This window comes from Lactuca serriola, chromosome 6 (genome assembly GCF_051521515.1).
Source record: "Lactuca serriola cultivar US96UC23 chromosome 6, Lser_US96UC23_V15, whole genome shotgun sequence".
Classification (NCBI taxonomy): Eukaryota; Viridiplantae; Streptophyta; class Magnoliopsida; order Asterales; family Asteraceae; genus Lactuca; species Lactuca serriola.
The window spans coordinates 18,416,899-18,438,853 of NC_136413.1; the positions used below are offsets into that span (position 1 = coordinate 18,416,899).

Consider the following 21,955-nt stretch of genomic DNA (forward strand, 5'->3'; position numbering starts at 1 on the left):
AGTTATATGAAAATAGTTTTTGAAGAAAAATATTATTAAACCGGTAAATAGGTGGTTTGGTTTCTAATAAAACTCATAAAACAAACCGAATTTTGGTCATATTTTTGTACAAAACCATATTAAGGGTTTGATTCGGTTTGATATTAGGCTTTAATTAGGATGTTTATGTTAAAAATGTAGACGAAAGTAGATTATTAATTACGGATTTATGGTAGTGTTATGTGTAGGTGACGTGGCTCCACTAGTACCTGTGATATGCTATTTTATGTCTGAACTTGCGTTAAAGATTCTATTCTATCTTCAAAAATCTTGGGTCCACTTGTTTTGCACTTTTGCCATTTCTTTTATTCATATGACCTTTTCATGGAAAATTTGTAGTTAATTTCCATGTTTTTCCCCACCAAACACAATTGGTTTCTGTTGTTCATCTCGCTTCTTCACAATCGGTTCATCTGCTAGAGTCCTGGTTATTTGATTCTTGTTTATTTCATAAGTTATGCTTGTTTCCATAACTGGGTCTATTTCAAAATCCATGATTTGTTGACAAGAAAACCTAATTTTGCTATTTCGGGTTTCGTGATTCTGTTCATCAGAAGTGGGGTTTGCATCGATTCTGATCTCCGTCGAAGAAATCCCGTTTTTACCTGATTAGGTTTGTTTTGGGTTGGTGTCGCATCTTCAATTTGGGGGAATTTTTCACTGCCATCACTTCAATCAAACGTCCAGCATATTAGGGATTCCTGAGGAACCAATGCTCTTTTAAGTTAGGATCATTGTTTTCCGATCTGTAAGGTATCTCTCGCTCTATTTGGTGGATGAGGTTCTAATTTGTACAATTTTTTTGTCAGATTTGGTACTTTCCAAATGCAAATTTGATACCAACTTAGGGTATTGCAGTTTCTTCACCGATATTGTTCCATCCGCCGTTTTTGTTACGAATTTCTGTACATCTATCATAAAACAGCTTCAAATCGATATCAACTTTGAGATTGAAAAGCAACCCCTTTCAAGTTTTCCTTTTATTTTTTTATTTTTTTCCTGATTGCGTTGTTGAATTTTGAAGGGGAAAGAGAAAGATGAAGAGAGGAAAAGATGAAGAAAAAACCATGGGGCCAATGTTTCCAAGGCTTCATGTGAATGATACTGAAAAAGGAGGTCCACGAGCACCTCCTAGAAACAAAATGGCTCTTTACGAACAGCTTAGTATACCTTCACAGAGGTTCAATGGCGGAGCGTTGCCCTTTAACCCTAAACAAAATGGCTCTGTTCCACCGTCATCTTCAACACAGGTGAATTAAAAAACACTTAACTTTTGCTTTGATTTGAAGTGATTCATATCAATTGATGGTTATCTTATGATTTTAGGGCACCATGAATGAAAGGGCTACGTTTTCCCCACTTCAACAATCGTCTTCAATGCACCCAACCAGGATGACAGACAATCGCCATTCTGAACTCAACAATCAACGTGTGCAACAACAAGAACATAAAAGAAGACAAGAAGATGACGACTTTAGGGTTCCAATCTTTGATCAACAATCTGGAACAAGTCAAAATCATCAAAACAGAGAAAACGAAGGCATCACTCCATTTGGTGCAGCAGCCTTTTCAGGTCGTTTATCAAATGTTCAGAATGCTAGACAAATCATCAATAAAGCTCAAAAAGAAAACTCTCAAGATTTTACTAGATCTGCCTCAAATCAACTGTCCAGGCAAAACCCTAAAGTTCCTTTGAAGGAGACGAACGAATCTTCAAATTATAGTCACAGACATGCTTCAAATAATGGGAATTTAAGGGATTACAGAGGTGACTCACAAGCTGATAACACTTTGTGGGGTGACAGCGGTTTAAATGAAGCATCTAAAGCTAGTGGGTATGAGAATACTTCGGTTCCAGTAATGGAGGCTTTAAGAAGCCCTAATAATAATGATCCTACGAATGCTGATGCTGTTTCAGAGACGTCGATGGTGGATTCCATTTGTGGAGTCGATATTTCTCCTGATGATGTTGTAGGGATTATTGGTCAAAAACATTTTTGGAAAGCAAGAAGAGCTATTGTCAAGTAAGTTTTTTCAATTCAACCCCGTTAATTACATGTTCTCGACAATATCTTTCCTTAAATAAAAAAACTCATTCGAATTGCATCCCTTATCCTTTACAGCCAACAAAGAGTCTTTGCTGTTCAAGTGTTCGAGCTCCACAGATTGATAAAGGTATAATCTTTAGTTAATACCCCTGAACTATTCCTGTTTTTCACTACGGCCCCTGAAGTCTTAATTGTTTCATTCTTGTAATTAAAAACAGGTTCAGAGATTAATAGCTGGATCACCTCAACTTCTGTTTGAAGAAAATTTGTATTTATCAAAACCACCAAAAGTCACTCCAATCAAGAAAATTCCCATTGAATATGTTATAAAACCTAAAAACATAAATGACGAAAACGCCCTTGCCCTCGAGAAGCCGAATGATGAGACAGAATTTTCAGCTGAAAATGCACCCGGGAAAGCCTCTTTATCCACCGTTCAAAATGGCAGTCAGACAACTTATTGCCGACCGTTTTCCGGCAACCCGTTGCCGGTGCCGCCGCCTGCCGACATTTCCTCTTGGAATTACAATCCGCCACCTGGACACCAATGGTTGATTCCGGTCATGTCACCATCTGAAGGACTCGTGTACAAACCCTACCTGGGACCCGGGTTCATGAACCCGGTTTATGGTGGTTGTGGGCCCATGATGGGACCTAATTTCGGTAACTATGGTGTCCCCCATCCTTCTGATCATCATTATGAAGGTCCAACCGGGGTTCACCCTTTCGCCCCTCCGGCTAGCCATGGCTACTTTCCAGCTTACAACATGCCACCGGTCAACCCACCCGTCTCGACCCAGACCCAGACCCAGACCCAGACCCGGGTCAAGAGTAAAGCATGTAAAGATAGGGAGGTACAAGCGAGTACAGCAAGCAGTCGAAGTGACAAAACATGGAATCGAAACGCGCTTTCTCTTTTTCCGACGTCTCCTCCTCCTCCGGCGGCACCCGTGGCGGCTCCGGCGGTGGCTCAGGTGGGAGTGGCGGAGGAGGCGCCACGTGTTATTAGAGTTGTGCCTCATAACGCCAGGTCAGCAACTGCTTCTGTAGCACGGATTTTTCGGTCTATACAAGAGGAAAGAAAACAAGTATGATTCGGGTTGGGATTTGGATATGGCGGTGTTGTACTTTGTGCTTATTTTGTGGTAAGTTTTGGGTAAATGTGTTTATTTTTGGGTACGTTAAATGATGTAAATATGCGAAGATTTGGTGTTGTAAAAATGCTTGCTTTTGAAGGTGTACACATGATGGAATGCAAATCAAAGCTTAAAGCATAATAGCATATGCAGTCTTCTTTATCAGTTTATTGTATTATTATTTTTTGTATTGACGAATATTTTCATCTGTATAATTGATAATGTTGGTATTTTTATTGCATTGTAGTTGGTACTCTTGGTTATTTTCAAATTGAAAAAGAGAATGTGAATTGGATGATATAGAAGGTGAATCATGCATAACTACGTATAACACTACTTTAAAGTTTAGCCTCTCTAAGCATCTTCAAATCATACTTCACTCTTTTGTGTTACAAAAAAGCCCCCATTCTCTCATCTTTTCACTAGAAACTATAATAGATGGATATGAAATTGGGGGTAATTTTGTCAATTGGAATAATATATCTTTCTTGTTCTATAACTAGTGACGGAGTGGAGGGGGACTCTATTCCAAAAAGTAACCTTTTCAATGCTACTACTACAACAAGAAAAACAACATTTTCCAAAAAGCAAGGTGTCAAAAGCATTTTGGTAAGCTATATATAGTCCTTTTAGAACAATCTTTTGTTATTCTTATGAATCTCTTAAAACTGATATAAATTGCTAATAAAAAATCTAAATGTCATGTTTATTTTAAAAAATCCAAATACGATATGTTTACATTGTTGCCTAGCTAAAAGATCTAAATTGAGTTTGTATTTGTTTCATTTTGAACTTACATAGTTGACATACACAATGTGAAAATGTAGAGTGAAGACGGGGACATAATTGATTGTGTTGATATCTACAAACAACCGGCTTTTAAACATCCAGCTTTAAAGAATCATACTATCCAGGTTTTTTTCCTACCTTTTGCATGTTGAGACGAAATTAGAAACAAAATAATGAAAACGTGCGTGGTATTTTGTTAGATGACACCGACAAACGTTTTAAATATTGAGAAAAGTATGATGAAAAAAACATTTAAAGATACTAAAAAGGATGACAATACGATGACAATAACATCACAACTATGGCAAAAAAGTGGAAGTTGTCCAAAAGGAACAATTCCAATTCGCAGAGTTCATAAGCGTTTTCTCAATGTCCATGGTTATGGGAGAAAGAGACCTAATGAATCGAAGAATCAAACAACGATATTGAAGGACCCAAGGAACTCTTTGGCAAATCATTCGGTTTGTATTCCAACTTCAACTAAATTCTATTGGTTGTCTTTGCTATATGATATTTAAGTTTCTGGAGTAAATTATATTTTGATCTTTGTATATAGCTAAATTTTACAATTTTGGTAAAAAATATAGTCATTTTAATTGGAAAAAAGGATAAAAAAACGTTATAGAAATCTCATATAAATACCAAAATTGCAACAGATTTCTTTTTGAGACCAAAACTGAAAAAAAAAAAAACTATACTTTGAGACTAAAAGTATATTTTACTCAAATTTTTGTGTGGTCATTTAGGTCTTGGATTTAACTTTATAAGATGCCTTTCATAAAATTATATGTTATATGAAACATTTTTGTTTGTTATAAAAGACAAATATTTTGACATCATATATGTTTATTTATTATTATTATTTTTTTTTATGATTAGGTGGCACTTGTACTCACACAGGGTTACAGTTACTCAGGGGCCAAAACCGATATCAAAGTGTGGACTCCTTATGTTGAGAAGGAAGACGAGTATAGTACTTCACATGTTCTTATTCAAAATGGCGATGTCGATGATTTTGAAATTGTTGAAACTGGATGGGCTGTAAGATTTTTTTTTCTTTTGTTCCTTTTAGAACTTATTAAGTCTGATTTTCATTATTTCATTAGATATCTGAAATAATATAAGTTTTTTTTTGATGATTTTGAAATAGTTATGTTCACAAAATACTTATATTCTTTTCAGGTAAATCCAAGTGTTTATGGTGATCACGAAACTCGCTTATATGTCTATTGGACAGTAAGTTTTTTTTTTTTTTTTTTTTTTTTTTTTTTTTTTTTTTTTTTTCTTGTCATCACATTTTTATTTTTGTGAAATTCGTAATTAATAGTTTATTTGTGCATTAGATATCTATTTCGTTTTCTTTTACTAGAGGGAATTTTGATTTTTGAATATATACAACATCACTTATTTGTAAAGTTTAACAGGCCGATGGATCAATTAAAACAGGTTGTTTTGACATGACGTGTCCAGGATTTGTTCAAGTGAGCCATGAAGTAGCTCTTGGCGCGGCCATTTATCCTATCTCTAACTCCAAGGGCCTTCCCTACCAAATCACCGTTTACATTTACAAGGTCTGCACACTATTCCTTTTAACAATTTTATTAAGGTAATATTCCATAAAAAAACTATAGTTTGTTTTTTTGTTTAACATTATATCATTATACCCTCTGGTCCAGTTAAACAAGGTTTTTAAATTAAAAATTACAAGATTTTGGGACATTTCAAAGATTTTTAACATTTTATGCTCAAATTAATTTTATATTTTTTAAACCAGCATCAATGTGACATAGTGGTGATATGTTTTTAACCATGATATATTTTGTAATCAAAGGGTATTTTATATTTTACCTAAATATGTAATTTAAACATGTCAACAAATAGGATCCAAAAACAAACAATTGGTGGGTGAACTATGGCGAGTCGATCAACATAGGGTATTGGCCGGGTGAGCTGTTTGTGTTTTTAAAGCACCATGGGCTCATGGTGAAGTGGGGTGGCGAGGTGTATAGCACCAGGGTCAAGACTCATCCCCACACAGCCACACAAATGGGCAACGGTTACACTCCTTCACCAATCTTTGAGAACTGTGGGACCATGAAACGTATGCGGGTTGAACAAAACTCAGAACCTTTGATGATACCCGAATGGTCCGACACCATTGTTGATGAATATCGTTGTTATGATATTTTATATGAAGTTGATTATGTTGATGATCCTATATTTTATTATGGTGGCCCTGGTAGAAGCCCATGGTGCCCATAACTGTTACAGACTGATTGATAAAACTGAACCATTTAATAGCTTAGAGACTGTATCAAATGGGTTGAGTGCTAACCGATTCAAAAACTGTGTTGATGTAGCAGTGTACTTCCTATTTTTTTTCCTTATTATAGCATTGTACTTCCACACATTCAAATTCAATAAATAGCATACAATATTTGAACAATTCAACTTTTCCCAACATCATGTAGACCATGCATACATGATTTGCATATCAAAGATTACACCATTACATACATATAACATATAACAACTTTTCGTGGTGGTGGACCTAATTAACTATAATGAGAAGCTTCAGTCTCTATATACAAAGAAGCTATATCTATATATATTGTTAATACCACTAATATACCATATATATATTTCAACAAACATAATCATAATAGATTAATAGCCCACCCCCTTTTGATTTTTTTTATAAAATCAACCACCTTATGCAGTAAAACCGTTGGTTAGTGAACTCCAAGGGTTTGATGGGAATGTAGTGCATACTTGTGATGATGCATCAGCCATCTGTTGATTTGTGATTCCAGCATTACATAAATTAGCAAATGACCTCATGTGTTTCATTCCATACTGTGATAGGGACCCACAATGTGTCTCAAATGTCCTTACGAATGTTTTAAGGCAGGTCCAGTCATCAACTAGAGGTGTTCCGGAAGATCGGATGGTGTTCAACACCTGAGGACCCTTTTCTAGTCCAAACAAAACCTTGGCGATGAGCTGTACGCTGGTGTCTAAGTGTATTCTGTGTGACATGGCTTCACTGAACTTTCTCTGAGCTTCCATTTTCCTTTCGGAACCTTCCGGAGCCTTCCGGAACTTATGCCAGAAATGTAAAAGATCAGCATCACGCTGGTTGACAGATTTGGGTGATTTATATATCGAGTTTTCTTCAGTAAAAGTGAAGTTTTCATTTGCTGGATTGGTGCCCATATATAAGTAGAGGCTATCTTGGCTAAGTGGTAAGTCACCATATTGCATCACATGGGATCCATAATAAGAGTTGTCACTTGATGTTCTTTCTTTAACCTAAAATAAATAAATAAAAATGAATCATGTGTAAAAAAAAAGTTTACCAAAGTGTATAAATTAGTAAAATAACTTTACCAATTTATATTGCTGTCTGATAGTTTCTGTTCGCAGATTGTGTACATCACTGTAAGCAACAAGAGAGATAGAAAGAATTAGTTTTCTTTTAGTAAAAAGGGTATAACTGTAAATTTTAAAAACATACCAATCTTCCATCCAGGCAACACTGTACAGGTCACCAAGACACGTGTCATACTCTAGAGGTGGGCTAGGGTACTCCCCAGGACAGTAGGTACCCCAGCTGCTTTCATCAGGGCCAGAGGCTGTGGTTGCATAGATATTTAAACCTTGTGGAAGAAGACCCTCGAATATACTTCCAGCCTCACAAGCTTCAAGGTAAAAAACCTGAACATTTTTAAAAAATCAGGATTAACATCTATCAAGTATATATATTTATACATAATATGAAAACAAGTTTTTTAAAAAATTACCAAGCTTTTGTATGTTCCAGAAGCATGCTTTTGTTTCAAGACCTCGTTAAGATCATTTGCATACATGTAAGGATTTGTTGGCATCCCTGAGAAAGAATACAAAATAATTTAATTTTACCTTTTTGCCCTTCTTTTATCCTCTATGAAGAATTGGTTGTTAAAATGTAAGGGTAAAATAGTAACTTACCAAGAACACCAGGACCACCATGATCGGTGTAGTAAACAAAAATGCGATCATTTGGGCCGCTATCTACAACCTTTCCACTTCCACCTTTGACTTTGGATTTATCACCGAGTAAAACAGCAAAAAAGTTGTCAACATTCACATCTTTCCCAGTGTAATCCTGTTTCATTTTAGTTTTTCAATTATATTATGATCTCATAATATATATGATATTGTGAATGGATGATGATAAAAAAAAAAAAAAACCAACCTTGGGTACTCCATGATAAACGTCATCACCATCTGGGCTGTTGATTATGACACCTTGTCTGGGATTCTCTCTATTATATGCAATGTCATCATACATGAAAACAACAATGTTTTCTTCCTTCACACCACCGTTTCTTAAGATTTGATATGCATGACATACATCTGCCTGGAGTCATTAACATAAATAGAAAAGATTTAAATACAAGTGAGGCTTGTAATTTCTCAAGGACAAATATAGAAAAGTGAAAGCTTCAATGAGGTCATCCTATTGCATACAGTAACAAACTAACTTTCTTGAACCACATACAAACAAGGGAAAAGTTTAGTTGATCTTGTATAGAAGTTGACTTCATACACTAAGAAGCTTGTTGAAAGCAAAATAAGGAGGTTTTTATTTCTTAGATTAAATGAGCAAATGGATCTCAAGATTTGATGATTTTTATCTGGGAATTTGTTTTTTTGTATAGCTTCCATAATTCCTAAAAGGTTCCATGATCAAACCATGTTTAAATTTATATAAAGACAAGCAACTTGCTAGCATAGAGACAGAGTTCAAATAATTACTTACCGGAATCCACAAAAACTTTTCAAATGTTCAATCAAACAAAATACATAATCGGACAAAAGTAAGCAGTAAATAACTTGTTAAAAATCAATCATTATGAATCCCCTAACCTTGCTCAAGCACAGTTCCTGCTGACCCCAGACAAAATTTTGACTGAATATTCCTTTAACACGTTACTTTTCTAAGTCGAATTGAATGCTTTATGCTCCCCAAGGAAAAAATTGATATCTATATGGATTCAGTAACAAATCTAACAGAATCATCATCCTTATGTTAGATATAATTAGAAAATTTTCTGATTAAATTTGAAGAATTAAAGTTTGTGGCTCTTCTGGAACAGGTAGAGTAAGTAACGACGACGACAAACTGATCGTAATTCGTAACCTATCAAGGAAAAACTAAAAATGCAAAATTCAAGCATTTAATATCCTGTTTACTACGATTACCTGATGCCTGTAGTTCCAGTAACCATTAGATCCAGCAAGCAAGACGGCCCATCTGGTACCAACGGAGTCGTCCTTTCCAGCGTCGAAGAAATCAAGCTTTTCCGACGGCAACCTGAGAAGATCATCAGCCAATTCACGGCCATGGACAACTGCGATGATCGAGAAAGCAAGTAAACAGATGACGTAACGACTCATTTTGGTCGTCGACGAAGAGAATATTCTCTGAAAGGATTGTTAGCAATGTTCTTCAGGTGATGAGGCTGAGGGTGTATTATATAGACGTATGGATACTACTGCACCCAATCGGAGCTCTCATGTCGGATTTAGTGTGGCGGCTACATGTACAAGTTACAACCACTCAATGCATACTATACGATATCTGTATTTGTTTCTATACGGGAAGCTTTGTTTAATATTTCAAATTTGCATCGGAGGTCTTCGACTTTTGTATTGTGACAATTTAGTCCCTCGTATTCTTGAATTGAAATTTGTAAAGAATGGGGGACAACCTACCAACGTACCAAAAATATTCCCAAGACCCACTTTACATCTAAACTCAAAAGAGAAAAGAAACTCTTTTTTTTTTTTGCTTTAATAATATAATATTTGATCTGACATATTATTTAATGACAGTCTTTAACTTATAATTATATATTTAAAATACTTTTTAATTAAAAACATATGTAAAAAAGAAACAACAAATTATAGGTTTTATAAGAAAAAAATAAATAACTTAATTGTTATTAAAAAAACAGATTAAAGGATAGTTTCTTACTAAAGTAGATAGTGGTAAAGTCTGAATATACAATCATTAAAGTTGTTTGTTTTATACTCAACTGTAAATGTTTGAATATGTTTATTATTATTATAATTGTAGAAGATGTTAAAAATGATGTCGATAACAATAGAAATAATGGGAAAATGATTGATAAATTACTTATTAGGTAAATAGGTATTAATTCAAATCAACCACCTATAAACAATGTTTTAATATCAAGTTTAAATTGGTCGGTTGAACCGGTCGGACCAAAAATCGGGGATGAGTGCGGTTCAACAATAATCAGTTTTATGTCAATTTTTATATGAGATCAAACCGGACTGTTCCTTCTAAAAAACGGGTTGAACCGAAGTAATAAAATCGGTAAAAAACTGTTTTATTAGACTTGGATAATTAAATTTCATTTAGCCCATTAAAAAACAACTTATTTCTAAAACAAATTGCATAACTTAATCGATCAGGTTAACCAGAGTGTATACAACTCGAAATCAATGCACACCAATGTCAGTATGTACGTAAAAAAATAAAAAATATATAAGAATTATGAAAGCTAGATTGAACCGATCGAACCGAAGGCTAGCCACCAAACTGATTCAACTGATTTTTAAACATTGCATATAAATAAATAATAAATAGAAAACAGTTTAAATGTGAAATATCAAATACAAACTAATATATATGAATAATAACATCAAACAACTTCACACAAAGTTGTCATAAAATAAAACACCACAAAGTTGTCATAATTGAGAGACGAAGGGGGTGATGTGTAACATGTAGGGCCATTAAATATCTTTTGTGATGATGTAGAGTTGTGGGTAATTGAGGTCCGCTAATTGAATAAGAGGGTATTAAAATGGCGTCGCGGGGCCCATTTGAAGTGGGTTTCTTGTACATTTTAACTTCTCCCGCATGCTACCGCTTACCGGTAAGATATTTTAATATATTATTTAGTTTTCTAAAAAATAATTATAGGAGTAATTATTGGAGACCGAAGGTATTTTATTAAGATAACATAAAAATATCATATTATTATAAAATGTATATAGGTAAATGGTAATATAAGTTAATAATTATCAAATTCGAAATTACGAAATGTTTTTTTCATTTATACTAAATATTTTTTTAAAAAATATTTTAATCCTTAAATTCAAAATGTTTAATTTCATTATTTTTTCAAAATTTTGGATTGTTCTTCAGATTTCAAAAACATGTTTTATTATTTTCAAAATCATATATGAGAGATTCGTTGAGAACTCATAGTTTTCTTAGAATCCGAGACTAAAGATGGAACGTTAGATCAAAGTTAATTCATTAAGGGCTCGTCATCTTATCAATCTTATTTAATGTTTAATTCCTTGTGTTATTCAAAATACTATTAAAAAGGGTCTAAAAATTAACAAAATAAATCAATTTTTTTGATTTTTTTTTTCAAAAAGTGTAGATTATTATTTTTTTAGAAAACATGAATTTTAAAAAAATTGTAATTTTTTTAAAAAAAGTAAATTTAAAAAAAAACAATAAATTAAAAAAAACTTAGAATATTAAAAAAAAACTATTAAATTGTTTAACCCAAAAAAATCAACGTTTTAAGTGCCTATATGTATATTTCTTATATTATAATATTCATAAGTAAATTATATATAAAAAACTCATTTTTATTTACTAATATATAAACGCAATAGTACAAGTATTTTCTTGATACAAAAAAAAATATAAAAAACAAAAAATGCTATAAATTTTCAAAGCGTTTTTATGTGTTCGTGTCAGGATTTCATATTTTTCTTCAATTTATTACTTCTCACCTCTTAAATATTTTCCGCAAATGTGTAACTTCTGGTTCCTGGTATGAACTTAATTTATTTATTTATTCATTTTTGAAGGGCTACTCGACGAGTTGGTGGCCCTAACTCGTTGAGTAAAAGGCAATATATGCGTGGGTTTTAAGTGAGCTACTCGACGAGTCGCAGCCCTGAATCGACGAGTAGGACAGGCTGGATGAAACCCTAATCTTTAGGGTTTGAACCCTATTTAAGCATCATATCTGGCCTCCATCCCAACCTCCATCACATCCAAACCCTAATCCACATTGAGTGATCTTGAGCTATTTCTTTCCATTTTGAGTGTTATTTGTGCTTTTTGAAGATTATGGAAGAAGAAGAAGATAGAAGGCTCAAGGGGGAAGAAGTAGATCTAGGAACTACACTCCATTTGCTACATTTTCTGGTAATCAAGTCTCTAACTTGATCATTCTTCTCTTAGATCTAATTGTTTCCATTTTATGAAGGTTTTGGTTCAAGAACCTTGGTCTTTGGGATTGGGACGTCCCAAGTGACTTATATCTCAGATCTAGGATCTAGGAAGGGTTCCATGGCATAAAGGTGCAAACTTTGTGATCATGGAAGCCCCATGCAAGCATATAAGCAAGTTCATGGCCTTTTTAGCCCTAAAAGACCATGCATGGAAGGCAAGCTTGGGACTTTATGTGTCCAACAGATGTTAAAAGCCTATATCTAGTGTATCTTTCCTTGGTTAGGGTGTTATGGCTTGTGGACCAAGATTCATGCTTTAGAGAAGTTAGGGCTTGGGTTAAACCCATTAAGAGGGACTAAGGACGGGTAAAGATGGAAACTTTACCCTTAAGAATGTATTTACAATATGTAGATGAAGTTAGGAGTATAGATCTGAAAGGTAGGAGCTTAATCCATTGAGATGGCTCAATCAGAAAGGGGAACTCGACGAGTCCAGGAAAAGACTTGACAAGTTGAAGCGGGTTGTCCCGATCTTTATGACAAGAAGAACTCGACGAGTTGGTTAAGGGACTCGACGAGTTGACTTAGTTGGCCACGTGTCTGAGTTGTTCATGAACTCACCGAGTTGGGAGATGACTCGACGAGTTGGGGTTGACTAGGAGTTGACCTTGACTTTGACTTTAACCAGGATGTTGACTTTGACCAGGGGTAAAATGGTCATTTTACCCTAAGAAGGAGATTTTGATTAAGTGTTGTTATGGAAGTGATAGCCGGAGAGTCGCCGGAGCATCAGACAGGGATTCCTCACTCAAGGTTTCAGCAGTCAGTCATGCGAGGTGAGTTCCCTTTCAGTAGGAACGGGTCAAAGGCACCAACGCCGGCCCGTATATGTGATATGTTAGTAGATGAGTGTGGGTGGGGCCTGAATCTCATAGTATTATTTGAGTAAAGTTATGTGATTTCTTGATAGATATACTTGTTGTCTGAAATCATTCCTTTCCATTCCTAATACGGCCACAACCCCGAGCATACCCCGGCCTTCCCAAGGAAACCAAAACCAACCCTCGCAAGGCTCTACAACCCGAGGGTGAACGAATGCCTTGCAACATAAACACATTTACTCAATCTGACATCTGAAGTCTTGAGATGGTCTGAATCCCTGACAGACTGTCCATACCGACCCATTGTTGAATTCATTCCATTAATTTCCTAACTGACTACTCAGCTTCTGATATTAGAGATTCCCATTAGAAACAGAATCACTGACCAATTATCTCTGTAGATCACTTATACTTGACCAAGGCTTAGATAATCCTTCAAGTAGGAGACTCATCCCTGCAACAGTTAGACTCAGACGAGAGATGCGCAATATGATCAAGTCATTTAATTTGAGATTATCCAAACCCATCTGCAAGTGACCTACCATCTCCTCAGAGTAACACCACACTCGAGTTCCAAATCAATAATACCACCTTCACTCATCTTGATGCCCTTTACCAATAGAACCATTCCAAGTCACAACACAAGAACTTGATTTATCATAAAAAATGAATCCGTTCATTACCCTTGAACCCTTCGATCGATTCCCTCGACACATAGATGCCCCGATCCTCAGCCCACGGAAACAAAAATTCTACACAAAACACTTGCGTTACCCGACTCGAGATCATACCCAAAAATCCAACCCGATACTAAACTCATAACCCGAGATCCACAGATTTACACTTGCATTTCACCCAAGACCTTCTGATAATGACAACCCTTGCTAGGCCGAGATATAAATGTTCCCAAACCAATGCTGAGACTACCAGTCTCGCACCTGGTCCAACCACCAGGTTCCAGAGAGTCTAAATAACAAGGCTACCCAACCTTTAAACCTCTCTGCGTCACACACTAACCACCATCTAATCCTGCGACTCAAGATCCAAATCCTTGACTCAACGACCTCGACCAAGTCTCACCTATATTGCCAAAATCACATGGGCCTTGCCCATGGTTCACACCCTTCTATATCACAGAGTTACCTTGCTTACGGGTCCCACCCGCCTAGAGCTATACAAGCCCGACTCTGCTATGGACCCCAATGGTCCTCAACCCAACAGGGAAATACTCCTCGACAGACCTGGATGACGTGCCAAAGGCACAACTGATTTCCCCTTTACACTAATGACCATTGTTGGATTTAGTGTCTGAGCCCATAACTATAATTGATATGTACTTGACCCGAGAGTAGCATGGTCCATTTGGGTTGCATGACACCGAAACAATTTGTAAGGATGGACTTTTGAGAAGAGGATATTCATGATTAATTAATATGTTATAAGTTCTAGTATATTAATATGAAATCATATTATTTAATTAGTATTGATCAAAAATTAATTTGGAATTAATATTGTTGTTGGGCTTATAGTGTTGCGTTATGGGCTCGGTCCTTAGCTCAGTTTTGGTTGCCGGTTTGGGCCTGTCCAACCGTGCTTATTTTATCCTAGGGTTTAGTATTTAAGCTGCATGCATGCAGTCTTTGTAGTTAACGCTTTTATTATTTTCCTTATTGAATTTTTGTAAACCCTAGCTCGCCTCTACAGTGAAAGTTCTTCATCGAGCTCTGCTGAGGCGTGACTATATTTGAATCATAAGCACAACATTGATTCTATTATGTGTTCATCGTATTATTGTTTTTGTTTTGTTTGATCTTAGTCCTTTACCTGTGAAAGATCTAATCAATCAGAGATTTATTCTCATCAATTGGTATCAGAGCAGGAGACTGTGTAATTCATACACATCTCTTCTGTCGAAGAAGTTATTAGGGTTTTAATTCCGCATTGATTGATATTAATTGAGCCGTCATTCTATATTGACGTATCTCATTAATCATCAATCTTACTCTAATTGATAAAATTACAAGTCTGGTCTTTAAAGAGGTAATCGATCAAACGCAACCACAGTGTCCATGGATGATTCTCAATCCAATCCGATCAACATCTCTGATAGCATTGGTTCAACTACAAGGATTCCAATATTGTATACTCAAGATTATGAAGTTTGGACGCATCATTTTAAAGATTATGTGATTGGATCGGAAGATAATGGGTACTTGATCTGGGAAGCAATCACTGTTGGCCCATTCAGTCACTCAAGCACCTCAAAGATTGTCAAAACTCAGAAGGAGTACAATCAGCTTGTTAACGATGTAAAAGATGTTCCTCAAGACGATAAGGAAAAGTTTCAATGCAACATCAAGGCCTTGAGGATGATTAGGTTTGCTCTGCAGTCAGATACGTTCCGTTTGGTGAGTTCGTGCGCTACTGCTAAAGAGATATGGGACATGCTAAAAGAATTGTATTCCACTGATGAAGATCGGGAACATTCCATTCAAACTCTTTTGCTTTCTGAATTTGGTGATTTCAAACAGAAGCCCGAAGAGAAACTGGTTCAGGCTTTTGATCGCTTTAATCATCTTTTAAGTAAGATGATAAAGCATGGGATCGAAAGGAAGGTTATAGAACAAAAGGTTACATTCATGAACGGTCTGAGATTTGAATGGTGGCTGTCGTATCCACTGTTAAAGCACATGAACAATTCAAATCGTATTCTCTAGCGAAACTGGTGGGAATTTTGAAATCCCATGAAAATGCACTATCTAAGGAAACGAATGTGGTTTCCAGTTTGGGTTCGTTAGCCCTTGTTTCAAAAGGGAAGAGTTCAGTTGAAGAAGAGGAGGAATTGGATCTTGCTGACTACGATCTAACCGGTGAAGAATATGCCATGATGGTGTCTAATCCTAGAAAGTTCATTAAAAGAAAGCTCCCAGCCAACAAGAACCGAAATTGGCAGGGAAGTTACAGCGCTGAAAAGGTTAAGGAGGAACCGAAGATGGGGTCGAAGTCAGAAGAGTCAAAGAAAGAAGTGAAAGTTGGTGGAGATTCAGGATTTAATTGCCATTACTGTGGAGGCAAGAACCATTTTGCAAAAGACTGTATGATGAAAAAGAAAGCAGAAAAGATAGATGATGATGAGGAGGAAGCGAGCCTCCTGAGATGACTGGAGGAAATCAAGAAAAGAAAGTCTGCTGCTAACAATATAACCATGAATGCTTTGATTGTAGAGGATTCATGCAATTGTGATGAATTCGGTGGTGTGGAAGTATGGTCCACAGCTTCCGAGGATGAAGAAGTAAGAAAACCCACTCATGACAAGGCGATGCTAGTTAAACAAGAACCTTCTACAGGAAGATGTTTGATGGTGACCGAAGGTGTATCCCAGATGAGAGGATATACAACCGATGGTGGGATAGAAGGCGAGAAGGAGTGAGAGGATAGGTGTTTTGCTGCGAAACCTGTTAGTGCACAGATCAACGAATGTGATGAGTTGATCAAGAAGGTACAAAATATTCTTGCTTCTCTAAAAATACCTGTTACTAACTATGAAAAGGAATTGAATAACTTAAAATCTAAATTTTCAAGTATAAGTAGTAGTCTTACCCAAACACGTGTCACAAATTCTAACCTGACTGATCAAATTAGCAGGATGTCGTCGAAGAGTGAGGAAAGGAGGATGTGGATTGAGCTGAAGGAGAAAGAGTTGATTAGGTCTAAGGATGAGTCGATTTATTTACAAAGAGACAATCTTAAACTTTTAAAACAACGAAATGTGTTTTGTTTGATTTCTAAAAAAAATTATTTTAATATCACTCAGTTGCATCTCGATTGTGAAATAGGAAAGAAGATACATCGCATGATTTTACCCTTCCTTGAGTTAAAGGAGGATGAAATCGATGCTGAAGCCTACAACTGTGAAAGCGTTGTATCTTCTGATGAGGTCTCACCTGCATACAAAATCGGTCTTGACAAAATTGAATCCTACATAAAGTCGAAGACCACAAGGACATGCTAAAAAATCTGTTAGATGAGAATGATAAATTGAAGTTAAGAACCGAAACTGTATAGAAATTTGACTCATTGAATGCCAAATTAAGTTCAGAAAATAAAATTGATGTTGAAAATGCATCTGAACTTAATGAGGATGATGATCTGAGTGAAATCTCTGTAGAGGATTTGGTGGACTGTTCAGAATTTGTCAAAAGCGAACCTGAAACACGCAAAAATCTGATTTCTGAAAATTCTGTTGAGTTCGCTCGCTCATCAACATACAAGACCAAAACTCTCAAAGCTAAAGTTGTTGTGTATCAAAAGGTACAAACCTCTCCAAACCAAGTATACACAGTTCCAGGAGTCTCTCCACAACAAACCGCAGAGTTGACAACGATGGTGGAAGAAGATAATGTAGATGGATGTGATGAGTTCTTCTGGTCAGCACCAATAGACAATGCTGACGAGACAAAAGGTCTATCTCAGAAGACCTCATGGAGAGTGAAAGGTAGATACGTGCCAGAACCATTAAATGAGCCTACAAGATATGATGTGCCAAGCACAAGTGGCACCAAAACATCATTGGGTGAATCGGTGCAAACTACCAGTGAAACATCTTCAACAAAGAGCGAAAAATGTGCTCGTGCTTCAAAGAAAAAGTCTAACATCTACAAAAATCCAAAACAGGTGGCATATCGAAAACACCAACGAAATCTGAGATACAAGAAGAATCTCTCGGAAAGAAAACAGTTTTCGAGATCACAAAATCCTCACTATGTCAGGAATGAAAGGAAGCATAAATCTCAAGAGGAATCAAAGAACCGAAAGGGTAGTTTCGGTCCCTCGACAGAAAGGAACCGAAAGGTTAGTTTCGGTCCCATGACTGAAGGGAACCGAAAGGAGAGTTTCGGCCCTCAACCCAATATCAACCGAAAGAGTGGTTTCGGTCCTCTACCCAATATCAACCGAAAGAGCAGTTTCAGTCCTCTACCCAATATCAATCGGAAGAGCAGTTTCGGTCCTCTACCCAATATTAACCAAAAGAGCGGTTTCGGTCCTCAATCCAATATCAACCGAAAGAGAGGTTTCGGTCCGCAACCATACAAGTTCAATCAGATGAACAAAAGACCCAATGTCACTTCTAAACCCAACTCTTCTCATACTAATTCTTATTCCTCAAAAGATTTAAAAGGAAAAGAAAAGCTCTATCCAGAAGATGACAAAAGTCCAAAAGAGACACAAAAGATTATTGATGTCAAAATCTCAAAACCTACATCCAATGAACCTAAACTGACCAAAATTAAAGTTTTCACTATTAAAAGAAAAGATGAAACAACTTTGATTAAACGTACTTATTTGGTTGATATTTCTCTTACTATACCCTGTCCTGTAAAAGGCTCACAAGGACCCAAGAAACTTTGAGTTCCTAAATCTGCTTAATATTTTGCAGGTTATTCGTGGCGAGCAGTTTGACGAAGAATGGTATATTGATAGTGACTGCTCGCGTCACATGACTGGAAGGAAGGAAGAATTGAGAGAGTTTCGGTCTCTCAATGATGGTGGTATTGTGAAGTACGACAAAAACTCATTTGGTACTATTAAAGGCTATGGAATGATCACCAATGGAGATTTCTCGATAAGGAAAGTGGCTTATGTTGAAGGGCTCCAACACAACCTTATCAACATATCACAGCTGGTAGTTAGCACTGGATTGAAGGTATCGTTTGATGATGAAGGCTCATAAATTGTCGAGAAGAAGTCAAATAACATTATGCTTAAATCGAAGCGAAAGGGGGAAATGTACCCTTTAAACCTCAACCCAATTCAAGGTAAGCCAGCAGTCTATTTACTCACGAAGGCTCACTCAGATGAAAGCTGGTTATGGCATCGAAGACTCTCTCATCTTAATTTCAAGGATATCAACAAGCTGGTTTTAGGAGATCATGTTCGAGGTCTTCTAGTTCTTAAATTCGATAAAGATCACCTATGCGCAGCCTGTGAAATGGGAAAGCAGAGTAGACAAAGTCATCCCTCTATTATCAATACAAAGGTGATAGAACCATTGGAGCTATTGCACATCGATCTGTGTGGTCCTTCTTCCATTGAAAGCATTGGTGGAAACAAGTATATTCTTGTCATTGTGGACGATTTCTCTCGATTCACTTGGGTGTTCTTCTTGAAGCAAAAATCTGAGGCTACTCCAAAGCTCAAGCTCTTCATAAAACAGATAAAAGTTCAACTGAGGAAAGTTGTTTGTAATGTAAGAAGCGACAACGGCTTAGAATTCAAGAACAAATATTTCGAAGAGTTTCTTGCCGAGAAGGGAATAAAACATAATTTCTCATCCCCCTGTACTCCACAGAAGAATGGTATCGTTGAAAGGTGAAACCGGTCTCTGTGTGAAGCAGCTCGAACAATGTTATGCTTCGCATCATCACCTTTGTATTTATGGGCTGATGCAATTGCTGCTGCTTGTTACACTCAGAACAGATCATATCTGAACAAGCGATTCTCTATCACTCCCTAAGAAATCTTGAACAATCGCAAACCGAATGTGAAATTCTTCCATGTGTTCGGTTCAAGATGCTTCATCTTCAACTCTAAAAAGAATCGAAATAAGTTTGATGCTAAGGCGGATGAAGGAATATTCTTAGGTTACTCCCTAAATTCTAAGGCATATAGAGTTCTAAACAAGAGCTCTAAGAAGATTGAAGAAACATACTATGTCACTTTTGACGATAGCTATGTTAAGAAGATGAAGACAACCGAAGGTGCCATACAGGAAATCTTTCCAAAGACTAGTCAAGTTACAACATCTATTTCAAATCTTTTCAAGCAATATATGCTTCTTTTTGACGAGCCTCAAACAGCAATTGATTCTGAATCAACGGTGAAAGACAACATGGTTGATAGTCTAAGGAAAATCATTGATGATGCTGCTCAAAAGATGGCTGTTGATCAACCTAAAGCAACCGAGAGGCCAGACTGAAGCGAACCTTTGAATGACCGTCCTAATGTCCAGGGGGAGGGTTCGTCACTACAACACGATCAAGTTTCTTCATTCCAGGGGAGAATTTATCATCACAATCTTCAAGCTCCTTTGAGAATCCAATCGAAGGAGAAGATACTAATCCATATTCTGAACAGGCGTCATCCTTCGAGGGGGAGAACACCAATGTCAATAATGATGACATGCTATCAGAATTGGAAGAAGAAATTAATGCAGAATTGGATCCCTCTTGTGATCCAAATTACCCACTGCTTATTAAATGGACCAAAGATCATCCTCAAAGTCAAATTATTGGGGAATCTTTAGAAAAGGTGTTAACTCGATCTCAGATCAAAGCGAAACAAGCTGCACTCTTTTCTCAAGTGGAGTTTTGTATGTTCAACTCCTTTGTTTCCAAAGTTGAACCGAAGAATGTTAATTCAGCACTTGATCACTCTGAATGGGTGCAAGCCATGCAAGATGAGTTGAATGAGTTTGAAAGAAATAAAGTATGGCGTCTTATTCCAACTCCAAAGGATGCTTCGGTTGTAGGTCTCAAATGGGTATTTAGAAACAAGATGGATAAGGAGGGGAACATGATTTGTAACAAAGCTCGGTTGGTTATGAAAGGCTACTATCAGGAAGAAGGTATCGACTATGAAGAAACCTTCACTCCCGTTGCAAGATTAGAGTCTGTTCGTATCTTTCTTGCCTACGCTGCACACAAAAACTTTGAAGTCTATCAGATGGACGTCAAGTGTGCCTTTCTCAACGGAGAACTTGAAGAAACTGTGTACGTTGAGCAACCGCCAGGCTTCGTGAACGAAAAGTATCCACATCACTGCTACATACTTGATAAAGCGGTATATGGCCTAAAACAGGCTCCCAGAGCATGGTGTGAAACTCTAACTCGATTCTTAAAAATGTCTAAATTCAAACAAGGCTCGGTTGACCCAACCTTCTTTTGAAAGAAAGAGGGTAACCACCTTATGATAGTCCAAATTTATGTTGATGAGATCATCTTTGGTTCCACAAATCCCAGCCTAACAGTTGAATTTAGGAAGTTGATGAAAACTAAATTTGAGATGAGCTCAATGGGTCCAATTAACTTTTTCCTTGGCTTAAATATTAGACAGGGACCAAAAGGCATTTTTATTAATCAGGAGGCATACACCAAGACACTGTTGGCTAAATTTGGTATGATGGGGGACTCCAAAGTTAAAGTTCCAATGGCTTTTGGGAGAAAGCTTACGCCCTCATTGGAGAAGCCGACCGCTGACATGACGCTATATCGTTAAATGATTGGGTCTTAATGTATCTCACAGCTAGTTGACCTGACATCATGTTTTCAGTTTGTTACTGTGCCAGATTCCAAGCTAACCCACGCGAACCTCATTTGCAAGCCGTGAAAAACATCTTTCGCTATCTAAAGCGAACCTCCTCTCTCGGTCTGTGGTATCCAGCCAACTCAGGATTTTTTGTTCAAGCGTTCTCAGATGCTGACTTAGGTGGCTGTGGATTAGATTGTAAAAGCACCACTAGAGGATGCCAATTTCTAGACGGTAAATTGGTGAGCTGGCAATCGAAGAAACAAACTTGTGTTTCTCTCTCCACTGCAGAAGCTGAATACATTGCTACAGCATCATGCAAATCTCAAGTTGTATGGATACAAAGTCATCTAAGAGATTACGGGCTGAACATGAAGAAAATCCCACTATATTGCGACTCTGAAAGTGCAATTAGGATTTGTCATAACCCAGTGCAAAACTCAAAGACCAAACATATAGCACTGAGGTATTACTTTATCAA

The 21,955-nt window shown here is 36.7% G+C and overlaps 3 protein-coding genes across 4 annotated transcripts; 2 read left to right on the forward strand and 1 right to left on the reverse strand.

The window, feature by feature from the left end:
* Positions 1 to 328: 328 nt before the first annotated feature.
* Positions 329 to 3,364, forward strand: LOC145057865 (protein EARLY FLOWERING 3-like). Its single transcript, XM_079005776.1, has 5 exons — positions 329 to 792; positions 1,064 to 1,289; positions 1,366 to 2,063; positions 2,163 to 2,214; positions 2,306 to 3,364. The coding sequence occupies exons 2-5, from the start codon at positions 1,077 to 1,079 to the stop codon at positions 3,179 to 3,181; spliced, it is 1,839 nt and encodes a 612-aa protein (XP_078861902.1). The 5' UTR covers positions 329 to 792; positions 1,064 to 1,076; the 3' UTR covers positions 3,182 to 3,364.
* Positions 3,365 to 3,469: 105 nt separating this feature from the next.
* LOC145057868 (protein neprosin-like) lies at positions 3,470 to 6,715 on the forward strand. The gene is made up of 8 exons (XM_079005779.1): positions 3,470 to 3,529; positions 3,727 to 3,832; positions 4,051 to 4,137; positions 4,213 to 4,473; positions 4,892 to 5,053; positions 5,195 to 5,248; positions 5,437 to 5,583; positions 5,894 to 6,715. Exons 4-8 carry the CDS (start codon positions 4,213 to 4,215, stop codon positions 6,272 to 6,274), a joined length of 1,005 nt encoding a protein of 334 aa, XP_078861905.1. The 5' UTR covers positions 3,470 to 3,529; positions 3,727 to 3,832; positions 4,051 to 4,137; the 3' UTR covers positions 6,275 to 6,715.
* LOC145057867 (vacuolar-processing enzyme-like) lies at positions 6,465 to 9,514 on the reverse strand. 2 transcript variants are annotated; one of them, XM_079005777.1, is made up of 7 exons: positions 9,260 to 9,514; positions 8,250 to 8,414; positions 8,003 to 8,159; positions 7,816 to 7,901; positions 7,530 to 7,729; positions 7,403 to 7,451; positions 6,465 to 7,324 (listed from the first exon to the last, which is right to left on the reverse strand). In XM_079005777.1, the coding sequence occupies exons 1-7, from the start codon at positions 9,452 to 9,454 to the stop codon at positions 6,725 to 6,727; spliced, it is 1,452 nt and encodes a 483-aa protein (XP_078861903.1). In that variant the 5' UTR covers positions 9,455 to 9,514; the 3' UTR covers positions 6,465 to 6,724. The 2 variants fall into 2 exon arrangements, with proteins under 2 accessions (XP_078861903.1, XP_078861904.1); XM_079005778.1 differs by lacking the exon at positions 9,260 to 9,514 and adding an exon at positions 8,924 to 9,221.
* Positions 9,515 to 21,955: the final 12,441 nt, after the last annotated feature.